The sequence below is a fragment of the Urocampus carinirostris genome, chromosome 2 (assembly GCF_059441175.1).
Source record: "Urocampus carinirostris isolate Australia breed hairy pipefish chromosome 2, RoL_Ucar_1.0, whole genome shotgun sequence".
NCBI lineage: Eukaryota > Metazoa > Chordata > Actinopteri > Syngnathiformes > Syngnathidae > Urocampus > Urocampus carinirostris.
In genome coordinates, this window is record NC_142350.1 from 54,520,038 (window position 1) to 54,537,205 (window position 17,168).

Consider the following 17,168-nt stretch of genomic DNA (forward strand, 5'->3'; position numbering starts at 1 on the left):
GTCGTGCCTATCACGCCCAAAAGTGTCACAATCACCCGGATCGGGAACACCTGTGTTCAGGATTTGGCGCCAACAGCCAGGACAGCTGATTGGCGCACCCTGTATATTTAAATCCCCAGCTTCCGGTAACACTTTGTTCGATTGTACTCATGCTACCTGTTGCCTTCAGCTCAGTAAGCCCGTACCTCTGACTCTTTGCCTGCTCCCTGTTCTCTTCTGATTGATCTCCGTTGCCGACCTGTTTCTGTATATCTGCCCTGCAGGTCTGACTCCTGAACTCTTTTACGAACAGTACGATTACGGCTGTCCGCGACCATTCCCGCCAAGCCTTCACCCGCCTGTCAAGTTCCGTCAATCCGCCAACCAACGGATCGAAGAATCCCACCTTGTCATTTCCTTCCTTTCAATAAAACCAAGAAACGAGCGCAAGTGATCTCAGTCTTCCTTTCGTCCTGTCTGACAAAAAGTACCCGCGCCGCGGGTTAGGGGCTCGCTCGCGAATAATAAGGATAAGCGGTGCATAGAATGAGATGAGATGAGATTTTTTTTTTTTTTTTTTTAGCTTTGAAGGGGCGTTGCTACTTCGCAGATTTTCACTTTTTGCGGGTGGTTTTGGTCCCCATTAACTGGGTCTAAAAACTAATAATTAAAAAAAAAGAAAAAAAAAAGATGCGCCGCTACTTCGCGGATTTTCACTTATCGCGGGTGGTATTGGTCCCCATTAACCGAAGTCTTACTGTATTTAGTAAAAAAATGATTACTTTGTAGCATTACCATCTTATTTAAAAATATATTTACATATACATAATGCGCCACTAGATGATTTGTGTCTATCATAGTCTATTAAAAGGTAGCACATATTTCAGCATAGACATGTGTCATAGCTACAGATGCGGCATTTCTACGTATGCCGCAACGTATGAAACCACCATCCGGTGGGACGGCCATTTTGGCATCCGTTGTGGCCTGCATATGATTTTTACCACTCCTCAAGATGTATGCATCACCTTCAACAACAAGAAGAACATAATCAATTACATCATACGTACGCAGTCTGACCTGTCTGGCTTCAGAAATGTGTCTTCTGTCATGGTGAGAGACTTGCAGAAGCCTCTTTTACCCAACTCACAAGAGATGTTCACCTCAGACGGGTCTGTCCTACCCACACAAACACAGGTTTAGTCATGTAAAAAACTAGTGATGTTTGTAATTTGAAGTCACCTTAGTTTCAATTTTTGCTCACGTATCTTGGTGGCTTTTGCGTCATCATCAAATCCAGAATTTTCCATTGCGCCATGTAAATTCCACTCAGCAACCTGGGATTTGGAATAGAGTAACAGAATGGCTGCTGGACTCAGGGTTACATGGTAGATTCATTATTAATAAAGGTAGGCAAATTGTACCAAATATCAATATTATTGATACTTGTATCGGATCTATTGTCTATTGTCTTAAGAAGTTGTTAGTGTGTCGTAAGCATATACATTGTAACTTTCAAACTTGAGTCAATTGTGGTTACACTTTATTTGCACTACTGATTTTATTTTCGAAAAATTGTGCAATGAAAGGTAACTGTATTTTCGGACTTGTTTTTCATAGTGTTAAAGTTTTCATTGTAGCTATTTAATACAAACCAAACAATTTTAGGCTGTTTTATTGTTATTATAAACTAACTCAAGGGGGTAGGGGTTCAATTATTCAATGATCATGAGATTTCCAGGAAAAAGTATCTGTATCAGATGGGAAGCAATCAATACCTCCCTGTATTACCTTGATCAGATCAATACCAAAAATCACAGTATCGCCCACCCCCAAATATTAATGTTAACATGGGCGTGCTCACATCCTTCGCCCTCTTCTTTTTCTGGTCGCAATTCTTTTTTTTCCTGCTCTCAGGTATCAGGTCATCCAGCCAGCTCAGTTCTCGCTTGCTGAAGCCAAAATCCAGAAGCTTGCGGATAAACACCAGAGCTAGAACCTGTGAGCAACAGTAAGGAAATGATTGCATCACTTCTGGATGTGACCTGGCCTTCATCTCACCATCATGGGGAAGACGACAGCTATCGCAGAAGTTTTGATAAGCCACAAAGCCATCAGGCAGGCGACCTGCACAGCAGTGAAAAAGTGGACCTTCCTCAGCGGCACGTAGCGAAGGTAGATAAGGTCCGGTTGGTGCTTGGTCGGAATGGCGAACAGCTGGATGCGTTCAAAGAGCTGCACAAGACCGGCAAGACTGGGGTTATATGAAAATTCATACCAAGTCAAAACCAAAAAACAGCCTGGAGAGGGATGGGCTCTGCTAGGCTGTACATGCCCAAGACACACCACAGGAAGTGGTGGCCTGACGTCCCTTGGCGGTTAAGAGATCCATGAAGAGTGCGTTTTTTAAAAACAAATCTGCAACTGCTTTTTATGTTTGTTAATAATAGTATATGTGATTAAGGTAGAAAATGTCTTTAAATATTCATATTTTGTCAGGGAAGACCAGAACAGAGCAGGAGACCCCAGAGCGTTCGTACAGTTCTTTATTTGGGGAAGCGTAAGGGTTAGGGGGAGACGTGATCAATCGTAGCGTGGGACGAAGGCAGGTCGAGTTTACCAGGACTGAAGAAAAGATCGTAGCGTGGGACGAAAGCGGGTCGAATCGGAGGCATGCAGAATCAGGTAAACAAGTAAAAAGACACAGGAAAATCAGGCGAGTCAAACGGGGTAAAAAGTAATCCTCCGACAAAGAGTTCTCCGCGTAACGCGTTTAAAAAGGGAGCATTAACCAATCAGGAAGCACATTCCAGCGCGCCACATGATTACCCCAGGTGGCTCCACTTGGGTAATCATGACATATTTGTCAATTTTATACAAGAGCATTTAAGAATTAATTTAAAGTGAACTATTTAAAACTAGCCTATTTAAAAAGACTAACTTGATAGAATTCTTTTTAGAAGAAAAAAAAGAGAAACCCAATAAATTATCCTAAGTCTAGCTGAATCTTACTAGGTAGCTCTAAAACCCCTCAAAGCTTACCGAACTGAAAGACAAATTAAAGAATATTGAGAATTTAAAATATAAAAAAATTAAACAAATGGACTCTAAGACACTTTAAAATAAATCTAACTCATTCACATTGAAAAAATAAGACTCAGGAAAAAAAAAAACAATATTAAAACTAATTTAATCTTACTAAGCCACTCTGAAAACAAACTACAGTAAAACTAACTGATTCTAAATAAACTACTCACAAAAAATCTATTTAAAATAAGTTGATTTTTTTAAAAACTTATCGCAGAATAAAACCAAACTAAAAATAATTTAAAGAAAGTCCATCCATCCATCCATTATCTGCACCGCTTATCCTCAGTAGGGTCGCGGGTGTGCTGGAGCCCATCCCAGCTAAATTCCGGCAGTCGACAGGGGGCACCCTAAACTGCCAGTCGCAGGGCACACAGGGACAGACAATTCACTCGCTCATTCACACCCAGGGACAATTTTGACCGGCCAATTCACCTAACATGCATGTCTTTGGAATGTGGGAGGAAACCCACGCAAGCACGGGGAGAACATGCAAACTCCGCACAGGGAGGTTGGTAGCTGGATTTGAACCCATGACCTCAGAACTGTGCCGCACACACGCTAACCACTGCAACGCCGTGCTGCCCTTAAAGAAAATCATTCAATTAAAATAATTATGATAAAGCAGAAGAACTGAACAGAGCTTCAGAAATTAAATTTAAAAATAAATCATGAACAAAAACACAGAAACAAAACACAAACCAATACCCCTCTACAACTGTTTCACCTTTCATCTATTTAGTAATTGCTTTTTCTTCATTCCACTTCCTTTAGGGATGGGGGTTTGGGTTAACCAGATAGATAGATAGATACTTTATTCATCCCCAAAGGGAAATTCACATTTCCAGCAGCATCCCTGAGCTGAGAACAGTACAATAATAAAGCCAGCAACTTCAAAGGAATACTTTTATGCTTTATTTCATGTAAAAATAAAAAGGATTCCAGGAGACACCAGACATAGTGTTCTTATATAAGTTGCAAAATGAGACATGTTAGAGATGTTTGACCTGGATTACTGTATGTTCTTAAAAACATGCAAATGCTTAAGTAACGTCACCTTTTTTATTCATTTTGCTGTACAACCCTACACAAGAGTTTAAGGAAACTAAAATTCATGTAGTGTTTATCACAGACAGAGGCCAGATGAACTAATACACACACCTGAATGCCTTTAAGAGATGATACGCCCATGTAGAGGAAGACACCATACAGGACGGGCATCGGGATGAACTGAGTTATACGAAAAAAGGCAGTGAAAACATCCCAGTGCAAGAAACATCCGCTCAGACGGCCAGCGTGCACCTCACCTTGAGGACAGACGTCATGAAAACGGAGCAACCCATGAGTAAGAAGATCATGAAGCCGGTGACTCGCTGCTCCTGTATGCCCAGAAACGTGGGCTGCTCGCCAGGAGCTGCACAAGCTGATTCAAGCTTCAAGCTGTTGACGTGCGTGATGGAGAGAACTGTTGCTGCCACGAACCACGGCAGGCCCATTACAGAACACACAGCTATCATCAACGACACGACCAGCAGGTCCAGATGGTAGCCGCAACCTTTCTGGAGGAAGCACGCACCCACTGAGGGTTAAGTGGTGGTTCTAATTCCCTAAACTGAAAAACTGGAAATGTGTCACAGTAAGCCGAGCCTCACCGTCAGCTTGTTTTCCTTCCTGTTGACAATGACAGCCGTGATCTGCTGGTCCATGAAGATAAGGATGGTGCAGAGCACAGCAGGGATGCTGGTGGCCAGTAGAGACCACCAAGGGTTGGGGCCTAGTGGCGAAATGAGCCAGCCACGATTGTTGGAAGTGGGCTGAGACACACAACAACAAAATAATGTAGAAACTGTGTTTGAACTGAAAATGCGTTAAAAAAAGTTGTGAGGAGAAAATTAAGACAGATTGACTTTTTGGGTGTATTTGACCCAACTTCATGGGCTGTTTTTCACAAATAAGTTCTATTTTTTAAATTTTGTAACTTTGATGTGAAGAAACAGAGAAAAAAAGTCAGTTTTAAAAAATGCCCTGAATCGGACATTCTGTTTCCAGCACTGCCCTCAAAAGTTGGTGTATCAGTTAAAAGTAACTCCGAAAAAACTGCGATATTGTACTTAACAACCCCGAAGGACCATGTCATTACCCGTTAAAATGTTAAATTATGTCATATTGTCAGAAAAGCAAAATATTAAGTCATCTTGTATTAAAGAAATGTTTTTTTTTTTTTTTTTAGTTTAAAAACACTATTGTTCCATGTGTTTTAAGAGTGGGTTTACGACAGAATTTGAAATTCATTAAATCTCTGTAAACTACCTTAACTCAAAGGTCAGCCACCCAAAATGTTGAAAGAGCCGTCTGTATTGGACTCTTTTTTCAGCAGCCACACAAGATTAAAAGCCTTATATTAGCCTTATATACGCCTTATGATAAAGGCAACACATGATGTATGTATCTATATTAGCCTACAATCAAAATAAAAGTTGGATGCAGTACATTCTTTGGTAATTGACGCACCACGTGACTTCTCTGTTTTGCGACTACATTAATGAATTACGGTGTGTTTAATTGTTTCGATAAAATCTAAGAAATGCGATTAAAATTTCAAATATTTTATTTCTTTTTCATTTTGAAGATTTGAAAAAATATCAACAAACGTGCATTATCTGTCCCTTATCTGGGCACAGGAGTGATTTTAGGTTTAGAGCTTCTGGGGAGCTGAGCACCCTGATTGGCAGGTTAAAAATATATATTTTTTCATTTCACTTAAAGTCATTTAGGATCATTCCATACTGTTCAAGAGTGCCACTTACCATTTTTGAACAACTCATTGCACTTAGTGGTTAGCAGAAAACACTATTACCACACCATGCCCAGTTTTCTAATAGAGTACACACACACATACACTCACAGTAAAAGAAGCCTAGAATTTACGTTCATTCTATTCAACGGTTTATAATTCCACACTACAATTTACTTTTTAGCACTCCGACGCTATGCCTCAAGTGACACTAGCTGAGCGAAAGAGGAGCGAGGTGAGAGCGGTACTAGCAATCAAATGGACTGAACCATTTCAAGGATCTGGAGTATTTCCAACGCTACATTATTCACATTTTTTTTTTTACTTATTTTCATCTAGTGTTTTCATCCTATTTAAGATTATCCTGTTGAATTTGAGGGTGTTTGTGCATTTTCGAAAACGGGATGGTTACGCTAATGTCTGGGAAACAAAAAGTGGGATAAAATGCAGCATGCATTTATAAAAAATAATGTAGCAACCTTCTGAAAAGTGAAATAAATTAAACCATATTAATACAGTGTAAGTTTGATTTCTGTGCAGTTGTTTTTTTCTTTTTACCTTTGGGGTCCATGGCGGGTCACACAAAAGGTGCGTGGTTTAGGCAGGACAGTTGGCTCATACACAGGGGACACGGGTAGGAAAAAACAAGCAAAGAGGAGGGAAACTCATACCAGCTCATAGTTACAACCCTAGTTGAAATGTAGTATTTAATCTACATATTTGTACAACAATGTAAAAAGTGTTTGTCATGTTTGTCCTACAGACGCCATAGTAAAACAAAAATATGTTTCCCTCCCCCATCTTTTTCAATTTGTAAACATTTTTGGAAAAGCGCCAGGGAGAAACTTGCTTGTGCTAAAGAGGTGCAGGCTGCTGACCCCTGCCTTAACTATTGTAGCTTTAGCAAACAAAATTCCCTGCCATGTTTTTCCCACTACTACATAAATTCAGACTCAGCAAAAATGTATCTTCTCTATCATAGCCACTTATCGGAATGGAAGTTTATGTTAATAATCCTATTCAACATTGTTCATTGTTTACAAGAGTGATGTGAAACATACCGATAATCCCAAGAACTGCCTTTATTCTCACTTTTTTTTTCACATTAGCCTTTCAGATTTAGTCATTTATGTCCCCGCCTCATTTTAGAGGTCAATGATTCAACCTTACCTGGAAGCGATCTGGAACGCTGAGTTTGGGAGATGGGATTCCCACTAGATAATCTATCAATACCATTAACAAGATGGTCAGGAAGATGGCAAAGTCACTGATGGTCGATCGAACCTGTGAAACAAATATTCTTACATTTTTATGTGTGCCTAGGTAGATTGCCAGTCAAGTAACAGAGGTATATGTTAGGTGTGAAAGCCTGAAAATCACACAAAGTTGAACCCACCTTAGTGGGGAAAAAGCTCTTGTTCTTGAAGTTTTTAAAAAATGTTGACAAGAAGAAGGTAGTGAAGAAAAGAATGACGGACCAAAAGAGGACGTCAGGGACGAAGGGACCAGCGTGACTGCAGGCCGAGCCTAAAAACTCACCACGGAAATTTTGACAATGCTGCAAGGGAAGGAGAAGTTTAGCTAGGTGTTCTTTTTAATGCTGCATTGACATGCACAATGATTTTGAATCACCTTAACAGTTAGCTGCTCCCACGGGATGCTCTCTGACGAGTTGTAGCCCCAGCTTCTCCATATCTGACGCATCTCAGATGATATGTTGGCGGGTTGAGAACATTCGCAACTGGAGCACAAGAACAAGCGAGGTTGAGAACTGTCAATTGCTAATTGATACAAGAAGCACAGAGGTAAGTAGGAAAGGGGTTTGATTTGCTTTAGTATTTTAGTTGCCTTGTATTTTTGATTCCAATTTATGGTCCAAAAATAAATTAAATCTCCCTTCCGTAGCTGAGTCATGTCTTTTTGGCATTTTTCAAATCTATTGTAAACTATCTGCCTGTAAAAGATGGTGGTCAATGGTGTAAATTATATCTATAACCTTATCCTCCTTGTTTTATAACCTTATCTTCTTTGTTCCTTATCTTCTTGGTATCTTTACCTCACTGTGAAGGTGTGAACCTGGAGTGTCATGCCCAATTTCGTTGTCACAATATGTTGTCACAACATTTTGTAACAATGACAATAAAGGTATATTCTATTCCATTCTATTCACATGATCCTCGGAAGGGAGATTTCTTTTGAGTTCTGACTTACGTGTAGAAGGTCAAGTTATCCAGTATGTTGGCATTGTTAATCGGGTAAACATGCCCCAGGTGCCTAAGTTTCTCCAAGGCTTCATAGATGAAGATGAAGCAGATGAGTGTGGCAAAGGCCTCCTCGGTGAAGCGTGTGACGTAGCAGACCCAGGAGCTTGCATCAGTGGCCACCAGCAGCAGGCACAGGAATGCCGTCCACAGCCCGATGCTGCTCCGCAGGGACAGGTAGCACATGCCGTAGTCACTGAGGAAAGCATTTCCAACAATACCTTTCACATACTTTTCACACTGCACAAAGCTGAAGATAAGATACACCACATAATAGGGGGACATCTCTCAGACAAACTGCCCTTTACATATTTGGATAATTAAAATGACGGTTGCACAATAATCTAGTTAACAGCATTTAAATGCAGGTCATGTGGCCAGACTGCCAGGGACCTTTGAGTAAGCATTCCACAAGCTAGACTAAAAGTTCTGAGGTTTGTTGTGTCAAATCGATTGCTGTCAAGTTCATTTTCAAACAGTATAGTAGATTTTTGGATAGCTGGACCTTGACTGCATCAATACTTGTCTCGTATGTATGCTGTAACAACACAAATAAGTGCAAACGTTCGCCTCTTATCAAAGTCAATATTGACGGGTCAAAAACTGTTGGCACAGAGACCGCTTCCTGTCTCCTATAAATTCAGAAAAGCTACTCTTGCATCTCCAGTCCATCATCATGTTTGTACGTGTGGCATTTGTGCTGTTGCTTTCGGCGGTGGTTGCACAATGCAGCCCGGCTCAGCCACTGGACCGCCGGGCCGAACTGGAAAGTGTCCGAACGGCTATGGAGGAGCTCAAAGCCGAAAGACGAGGTGACGTCTGTCACTGAAACTTTGCAAACAGAATTGTTGACTCATGCTCAGTGTGACTTGTGTGTCTCTGTGGTAACAGCCATGATGCATCGTCTGGAGAGGGCTGAGAGGGAAATTAACACAATCCAAGGTGAGCAAGGTTTTAGAATAAAAACCCCTTCATGTCTCAAAACTGTTTTCCAACTAAAGTATAAGAGGCTTGTTTCATGCAGTAGTTGCATATTTATATAATAAAAATGCATTATTACATACTTGCTATGGACATCTAGTTTGACATAGTGACATAGTTTAAGTTTACAGAGAAAAAAAAAACATATTCAATCCATCCCTATTGAGTCATTCAGGCCTTGTGCAGACTGTCAGACTGAAAGATCGGAGCAGGAATCCCTAGCTTGCAGCCATAAACAAACTAGTGGCAGTGCACCATTAGAACATCGCCTGCGTTGAGACGCGAAACCATTTTTGGGTGGCATTTCCCATTTTTGCTCAGTTATTAGCACATGAGAATGGAAAAACCCAAAGAACAAGACTCAGTCCAGACCAAACTTTTTCTAGCCTAGGAGAGTTGAACGTCTTTTTAAGAAAGCTGTTGAGTCAGCAAAACTAAAAATGCCAAGACATCAGGGGTAACCTACCTGTAAAAAATGGTATTGATATTCAAAGTTGTTTTGGCCTGGGAGAGAGTCTTTCTGTGAAAAAATGTCAACAAAGCCAAAATAGCTGAGTCATGGTTTTTTGGGCATTTTTCAAATCTATTGTAAACTATCTGACTGCCTGTAAAAGATAGATAGATAGATAGATAGATAGATAGATAGATAGATAGATAGATAGATAGATAGATAGATAGATAGATAGATAGATAGATACTTTATTCATCCCCGAAGGGAAATTCACTTTTCCAGCAGCATCCCTAAGCTGAGAACAATCGAAAATAACTGAGAACAATCGAAAATAACACGGGAGCTGCTGGAGTGGCTGCCATTCGTGACGGCGCCGGAGAAACGATTCAATTTGAATCATGTACAAACAAACAAACAATTGAATCATGTACAAGAAACGATTCAATCTGAATCATGTACAAACAAACAAAGATGGTGGTCATATCTAAAAACATTTGCCCTTTTCTTAAGTGGACAGACAATCAGACAAAAAAATAAAAGAACAAGTTTATATATATATATATATATATATATATATATATATATATATATATATATATATACAGTGGGACCTCGCTACTTCGCGGTTCGACGTTCGCGGCTTCAGAGCTTCGCGGTCTGTAATGGTTAAAAAAAAAAATTAAAAAAAAATAAAAATTTCGGCGGAGGTCACTCCCGGGCCGCACGACGGAGCGAGTTTGGCGGACGCGGCGTCTCCCTAATAAAGATAAGCGGTGCAGATAATGAGATGAGATGAGATTTTTTGGGTTTTTTTTTTTTGAAGGGGCGTCGCTACTTCGCAGATTTTCACTTTTAGCGGGTGGTTTTGGTCCCCATTAACCGGGTCTAAAAAAAAATTATAAATAAATGTTGTTTTTTTTTTTTTTTTTTGAAGGGTCGTCGCTACTTCGCAGATTTTCACTTTTAGCGGGTGGTTTTGGTCCCCATTAACCGGGTCTAAAAAAAATAAAAAAATAAAAAATATATATATGTATATATATGTATATATATGTATATATATATATATATATATATATATATATGTATATATATATATATATATATTTTTTTTTTGTCTTTTTAAAGGTGCGCCGCTACTTCGCGGATTTTCACTTATCGCGGGTGGTTTTGGTCCCCATTAACCGCGATAACGGAGGTCTTACTGTATATACAGTATATATACAGTATATATACAGTATATATATATATATATATATATATATATATATATATATATATATATATTCCTAGATCACAAACAAAAACTTGATTACCACTCTCGCTTTGCTCGCCGGTAATAACAACAACATGATCAATGGAAAAATATTGAACGTGATATGTGTAAGATACGATAACCCCTAAATTAAATCCTAACAGAAACTCCTAAAATTGCCTTTGCTGCCTCCCTTGGTGGAAACGGTGCTCAGAAAACGACGCTTGGGAACAAAGACCTCATCTACAGGGAGGTTCTGACTAACATTGGCGGAGCTTATAACGCAGAGACAGGTAAGCCTGTACATCCCCTTACAAGACACATCACTCTGGTCACTAACGTCTTCGTCCTTCAGGCGAGTTCACCGCACCTATTCGTGGCGTCTACTACGTCCGCTTCACCGCCAACGCACCAACCGACTTCCCCATGAGCTCTGTGATGTACAAAAACGGTGCTCAGATCCAGCTCATTGCCCATGAACAGCCGTCCGGGGAAGGAAGTGACACGGCGTCCAACGGTGCTGCTCTTCTGCTGGAGAAAGGCGACAAACTGAAGATGGTGCTCTGGCACAACACACAGATCTGGGACAACAGCAACCACCACAGCACCTTCAGCGGATTCCTGGTTTTCCCACTGTATGGAAGTCATTTGAGCATTTACCCAATATCCTTAATGTTCATCTTAATGTCATTTTCTAGCAAAGATAATTTTACTGGGCAGTCATTTAGTCCCTTAGTGTATGATAAAATCACAGTTGTCAAAGACCAGAGCTCCTCCGTGTTTCAGAGGTTTACTCCTCAAACACATCTAAATGATAAAACTAACGCATCAGGTAGCTATAAAGGACCCTGATAATGGTCTAAATCAGTTGTTCTCAAATGGGGGTTCAAATATCACTGGAGAGTAGTTAAACGTGTTTAAAGGGAGTTCAAGGTTCATTGATCTCTTGGGCCTTTAGGGTACCACTTCTCGGGAAAAGTACAGTCTGGCAGCACCCATCCCTCTCCTCTATTTATTGCAGTGTAACTTTTCAAACATTCTCATTCAAGCAATGTTTAAGGGGATACTGGAGTAAAAAATATCACCAGGGGTGCATAAAAGAGAAAGGTTTGAGAATATTTTTTTCTAAATACTGTAGATGAATTAGGAGGAGAAAACCACTTCATGTTCAATAAACTAAAATGCTTATTTTCAAATTATGACATTGGCTTGCTCTGCAAACAATTTGAGACTAGGAATTCTTTGGATGCAAAACTGTATGGGAGCTTTTATTTCAAGGCCATTTGACTCACGTCTACGGTTCCACTACCAGTCCAAACGTCCCACTGATCTGCTTTCTCTAAATGTTGTCTTTAAAGGATTGACGAAGCTCCAAAAGAGTTTGACATGGAGTCCGAGCTAAAGAGTCTTAAAGTTTCGATGACACAGCTCCAGACGGAAAACACAGGTATTTGTCTTTACCCAACACACTATGCTGTTAATGCAGAACTAATCACGGTGTGCTTGTAGAACTCAAAGAACGAATGGAGGGCACGGAGATGGAGCTGAGAAAGATGAGAAGTCAGTCTGGAGATAATGATCATTCTGCTTGGTGACAAAGATCTCCTAGTGACTCCCTGAATATCTCTTTGCCATAGATGTGCCCAAGGTGGCATTTGCGGCTTCTCTGGGTGGTAATGGCCTCCAGAAGACCACATCCGGAGAGAAGAAGCTCCTCTATAAGGAAGTCCTCACCAACGTGGGTGAAGCGTACAACCCTGAAACAGGTATGTGATTAGTTTTCTCCATCGTGTACCTAGCAGGCATTATGGGTCAAGAAACTTTATTGAAGTTAATTGATGAGCTTCTCCTTGGGTTCTTATGAAGGCTTTTTTGGAGAACTCTTAATGCGAGGCTACTGTGTCCCCCAGGTTATTTCACTGCGCCAGTACGTGGCGTCTACTACATCCGCTTTACCGCCAACGCACCCACTGACTTTCCCATGAGTGCCATCCTGAAAAAAAACGACGCCAGAGTGCAGCTCATCGCACATGAGCAGCCCTCAGGTGAAGGCAGTGACACGGCGTCTAACGGTGCCACGCTGCTGTTGGAGAAAGGAGACAAGCTTTCCCTGCATTTGTCGCACAACACACAGATCTGGGATAACAGCAACCACCACAGCACCTTCAGTGGGTTCTTGCTCTTCCCCCTGTAAGCGTCAACTAAGCGTCCTTCTCAACATGCAATAAAAATGCAAAACAAATTGCTGCTCTTTTTCTGGCTTCTTGTTTTGAGATGGTATTATTTTAATAAACCTATTCAAATCTTCCTCCAGAGTAATAGTATTGGTTTGGTTACCAATTAGATTGTTAATAGTTTGTAGCTGCAAACGGTTCCATTGAGAATTTTTATTTTCTGGCAGCACCAGCTCTGTTTGTAATTAGTTGTTATAAATTATTAACAGACAGCAAATCTAAAAATCTTGTTTCCAAATCAGGGCTTTATATAAAAATTACAGAACCAATAATCCACAAGGCAAAAATAACAGATTTCTGTCAGCCTTTAGTGGACTCCAAAAGGGGGAGTCATCATATCAAGCATTTCTCCATACAACACTGAAATGACAGTTGGAACCAACTCACCAGCAGAACTTGAAAAGGATCTTTTCAAAGACCAGAACAGGACCAGTGCTGCCCAGAATGGTGAGAGGCTGACCCGCAAATAAGGAGTAGGTCATGCCTGTCAGGGAAGCCCCAAACAGAGACTCAATGGCACTCTATAATACACAGATGCAACATGTAGCTCAGTGGGATGGTCTCACAGAGGACTTCTCCATTTTAAAGCCCTTACTTGTATTGATATAGAGTGACTCTGTAGTTCTTACTATATTCCCTTGAGTGGCTTCACCAAGCAGGCCTCCAAAGGTGATGACAGGCGACATACAAGCGCAGTACAGAAAGAGGATGGATGCCAAACATTGCAGCCTGAAGCCATCTGTCAGGTCACTGAGCAGAAAGGGGGCCTTTCTCCGGATGTCCTTGACCAGACCACCAAATAACCTGGTTCACGTATGCCCAAAAAAAATTAAAAAATTTTCCCTTAATTACTTGTACACGTTTGAAAAGAAAAGCTGTAAACATAATTTAAAAAAACCCTAAAACTAGAACAACCAAATCATGGAGATAATTCACATGTTGTTTTTTTCTTTAACCTTTGGTAGTAGCACATAAAGACACAATTTGAAGTCGGCTGAATACTAACTTTCCTGTCCTCTGCAGTTCTGGGCCAACCTCATGGTCCGCCTTGTCGATGATGTCAGGGGTATGGTTTGGGGCTGAAGGAATCTTCCGCTTCTCCTAAAGAGACAAAGGGTAGCTTTTGGACGTTATAAATTGTTTAAACCAGGGGTCTCAAACTCCTGGCCCACGTTTCGTTATTGGCCCTCACCTTAATATGAATGTTAATGTGGCAATTTTGATAAGTATACCTCTCTGCCAATTAATTAGACAGACCTCAAAACTGGGAAAAAATATCTCATAAATGCAGCCACAATTACTTAGTGTTTGCGGATATAAAAGAATGTACATTAGCTACATTTACATGAATGACACCTGTTGTGTGCGGAGCTGAATGAACCAATCATTGTTAGGTATATGGCTCTGGTGGGCGGGACATCGGCCAGGCTGTCCAGTGCCTTACTCACGCATTCATTCATTTCTCCACATTCATTCCATTGCTGTGTGTTTGTTCTTCTCAGAAACTCCGACCTACACATTGTAGGTGCTGCGAGTCAAACTTTTTCTATTCAATTGCGGCAAAAGCTACTGCTCATACTCAGGGATCAGAATGGAGATTTTCATTTTCAGCTGAAATAGCCAGCGTCCAGGAATAAACCAGGGCGGAGCCCTGCATACTGTACGAGTAAATCGCAAAGAAAATGCTCCTGTTAAAAGTATCCAACTTTCAAATGCTTGAACTGCGTGGAAAATGATAAACAGAAAGGTCTTTCACGTCTTGTTCTCTGTGTTTGAAAGAGAGCATGACAGCTTCTTAGGTCATCCTGAACTTGACTTGACCGAAGAAGGTCACCATACACACCACACTACATCACTATGATTTATTGGCCGAACCAAAAACACACATTCACTGACTCCCTGTCAAAATAAGAGCGTCAATGACACCATCACTGTCAAAATACATATTATGACTTCTCCTTTGATATGCAAGATGCCCCTCCTGTGCTTTAAATGGAGCTCATTGACTAGCAGTGCAACTCTGCACTCAAAGCTAAGTTCAGGGAGGTGAGTGGAGACAAGGTTGGGAAAATTTTGAGGGAGTTGACACCCAGCTTGCCTCAACATTCCCGAGTGTTCGAGCGGACCGTGTGCCTTTTAGGGAGCACATACTTGTGTGAGAAGTTCTTCTCCATTTAGAACTTGAAAGAGTCCAAGTACAGGTCCAGACATACTGATGTCCATATTCAAGCCCTACTGAGGGTATCCACTGCTTCTTCCCTCAAGTCAAATGTGGCTCGGCTTTGTGGGAAGAAGGGCTGCTAGGTCTCTAGCAGCAAGACGTAGATAAGATAAGCCTTGTTCAGAACAGTTCTGGTTTTATGCTATATTCAAGTTCAGAACGTTTTAGGTTAAATAACTATTAATACAGACATTTGAAACTAAATAAAAATAATTAATTTTTCTATTCAGCCAGTCAGTCAGTTAAAATCTGATTTCTTCGATAGTCTGTATTGGCTGTGTGATCATTTTCATTTTTTTATTTATTTCATTATTTGATGTTAAAAATAAAATTATTTGAAAACATTGGAATTTTTTTATCAGTGCTGTTGTTATGGAAATCCTGATGCGGCCCAACCTCACCCAGGCTTTGCCTCTATCAATTAAGTTTGAGACCTCTGGTTTAAACCCCTATGTTTTTTTCTCAAAACCCTAAGCCTAACCAATTCAAAACCAAAATCTGGTTGTAAACTTTTAAAATGTTGATTGTGATTTAAAAAACATTTTTTGATACCTTTACCGCTTGTCTAAAAGTGTTATTTTGAAACCATAAACAAGGTTTCAAACACTAGACACTAACTTCCAAGTGGTTAACAAATGTAATTGTTAGCATTAGCATTAAGCTCCTGTGTTCACAAACCTGAGAAGGGACGTTCTTTGGCGGTTCAATGCGGATGCTAGGGTCCCACTCACCCGGCGGGAGCACAGTGACTTGATCCAGGAACTCATCAACTCCTGCCAGGAGGTCTTTACAATTCTTGGCCTTGTATGCCACGTCATGGAAGATCTTGGGAATTACCATGAGAAAAATCTTCAAAAACTTCTCTAAAGTCATGTGAGTCTCTAGCCTCTATACCTCGTCTGTCATCAGTGTTGCCATGGAGCGTCCAATCTCGTGGTACTGTTGTCCTTTACCAAACGGGCCAAGTAGAAGGAAGAGGAACCTATTTGGCAAAGGTACGATAGCTTTTTTGTTTGACAAACAAGTCCTACTCTTGGCGATTTTGAGTTATGTCATATGGCCTTCAACTTGGAACGTGAATGAGCTAACCTTGTGGGCACAGGCACCTGAGTGAGTCCAGAAAGGAGCACAGCTGGTGCCAGTCGAACAAAGGCAACAATGGTCTTTTCCAGGAAGTCCACTTGCCCCACCAAAACATTAGAGGCTTCAGCACCAGGAGGGATCTTCCTCATGAAGTTCATGTCCATCTTAAGTGTATGTGACAGGCCACAGTCAGCAATCCTATTAGTTTTGATTATTTTGTGGTTCTGCATCGGCGATTTCATTTATTTTTTTCTGAGAATAATGTGTTTGTTTTGTAATATATTTTTCAGTAACTATACTCAACTATACCCATGTAACTATATTAAAACTCATCATGAAGTTCTATAGAAATCTAACAATGATCCTAATGGTCCAATGAGCTGGAGGGAAAAATAAAAAAATGGCAGCACTTTTGGCATTAGAGGACCAGTGATCTGCCATCCTTAAATGTATTTCATGGTTTGTTTCACCTTGCTGAAGTTCACAGCGCTGTTTTCACCACTATCAATGTTGAGGCCACCTCCCGTCACCCTATTTGTGTCCAGGTTTTCAGAAACTGATTGGGGGGATGAAGGAAGACCTGTTGAAGCAGGAAAACTTTTTTAATGTTGAACTTCAAAGCCCACAAATCAACAAAAATCTACAATAAATTAAAAAAAATCCCCCCTGCTACACCTTTTTTTCTGTTCACCGTTTGTATGTATGTATGATAGAGCTGGACAATAAATCAAATTAATTTGATTCATTTTTTTTACCCTTTAAAAAACTGTCAATAAGAAAACATGAAATCAAGGACATTCAAGAGTGGGTGCTGATTATATACCT

The 17,168-nt window shown here is 40.5% G+C and overlaps 2 protein-coding genes across 3 annotated transcripts in view; one reads left to right on the plus strand and one right to left on the minus strand.

Moving 5' to 3' along the window:
• LOC148372536 (electroneutral sodium bicarbonate exchanger 1-like) overlaps positions 1–17,168 on the minus strand; it is a 29,353-nt gene that overhangs the window by 2,583 nt on the left and 9,602 nt on the right. The window contains exons 7-24 of one of the 2 annotated variants that reach the window (XM_088327147.1): positions 16,814–16,923; positions 16,350–16,507; positions 16,155–16,242; positions 15,939–16,085; positions 14,046–14,140; positions 13,669–13,843; positions 13,427–13,560; positions 8,072–8,317; positions 7,493–7,601; positions 7,257–7,418; positions 7,031–7,144; positions 4,719–4,880; positions 4,374–4,625; positions 4,228–4,296; positions 2,041–2,214; positions 1,844–1,978; positions 1,222–1,316; positions 1,060–1,158 (exon numbers count right to left, since the gene is read on the minus strand). In XM_088327147.1, coding sequence (XP_088183273.1) covers positions 1,060–1,158; positions 1,222–1,316; positions 1,844–1,978; positions 2,041–2,214; positions 4,228–4,296; positions 4,374–4,625; positions 4,719–4,880; positions 7,031–7,144; positions 7,257–7,418; positions 7,493–7,601; positions 8,072–8,317; positions 13,427–13,560; positions 13,669–13,843; positions 14,046–14,140; positions 15,939–16,085; positions 16,155–16,242; positions 16,350–16,507; positions 16,814–16,923 — 2,524 coding nt within the window. Of the gene's footprint in view, positions 1–1,049; positions 1,159–1,221; positions 1,317–1,843; positions 1,979–2,040; positions 2,215–4,227; positions 4,297–4,373; positions 4,626–4,718; positions 4,881–7,030; positions 7,145–7,256; positions 7,419–7,492; positions 7,602–8,071; positions 8,318–13,426; positions 13,561–13,668; positions 13,844–14,045; positions 14,141–15,938; positions 16,086–16,154; positions 16,243–16,349; positions 16,508–16,813; positions 16,924–17,168 lie in introns of both variants that reach the window. The other variant, XM_088327146.1, reaches the window with a different exon arrangement.
• On the plus strand, positions 8,767–13,047 carry LOC148372537 (complement C1q tumor necrosis factor-related protein 4-like). The gene is made up of 8 exons (XM_088327148.1): positions 8,767–8,933; positions 9,013–9,063; positions 10,970–11,098; positions 11,161–11,440; positions 12,164–12,252; positions 12,315–12,365; positions 12,443–12,571; positions 12,716–13,047. Exons 1-8 carry the CDS (start codon positions 8,798–8,800, stop codon positions 12,997–12,999), a joined length of 1,149 nt encoding a protein of 382 aa, XP_088183274.1. The 5' UTR covers positions 8,767–8,797; the 3' UTR covers positions 13,000–13,047.

Excerpts from the sequence above, each read along its gene's own strand:
- LOC148372537 (XM_088327148.1), top strand. The coding sequence starts at position 8,798 with ATGTTTGTACGTGTGGCATTTGTGCTGTTGCTTTCGGCGGTGGTTGCA. Across the intron at positions 9,064-10,969 it reads GGAAATTAACACAATCCAAG|AAACTCCTAAAATTGCCTTT; the intron begins GTGAGCAAGGTT and ends AAATCCTAACAG. Across the intron at positions 11,099-11,160 it reads AGCTTATAACGCAGAGACAG|GCGAGTTCACCGCACCTATT; the intron begins GTAAGCCTGTAC and ends TTCGTCCTTCAG.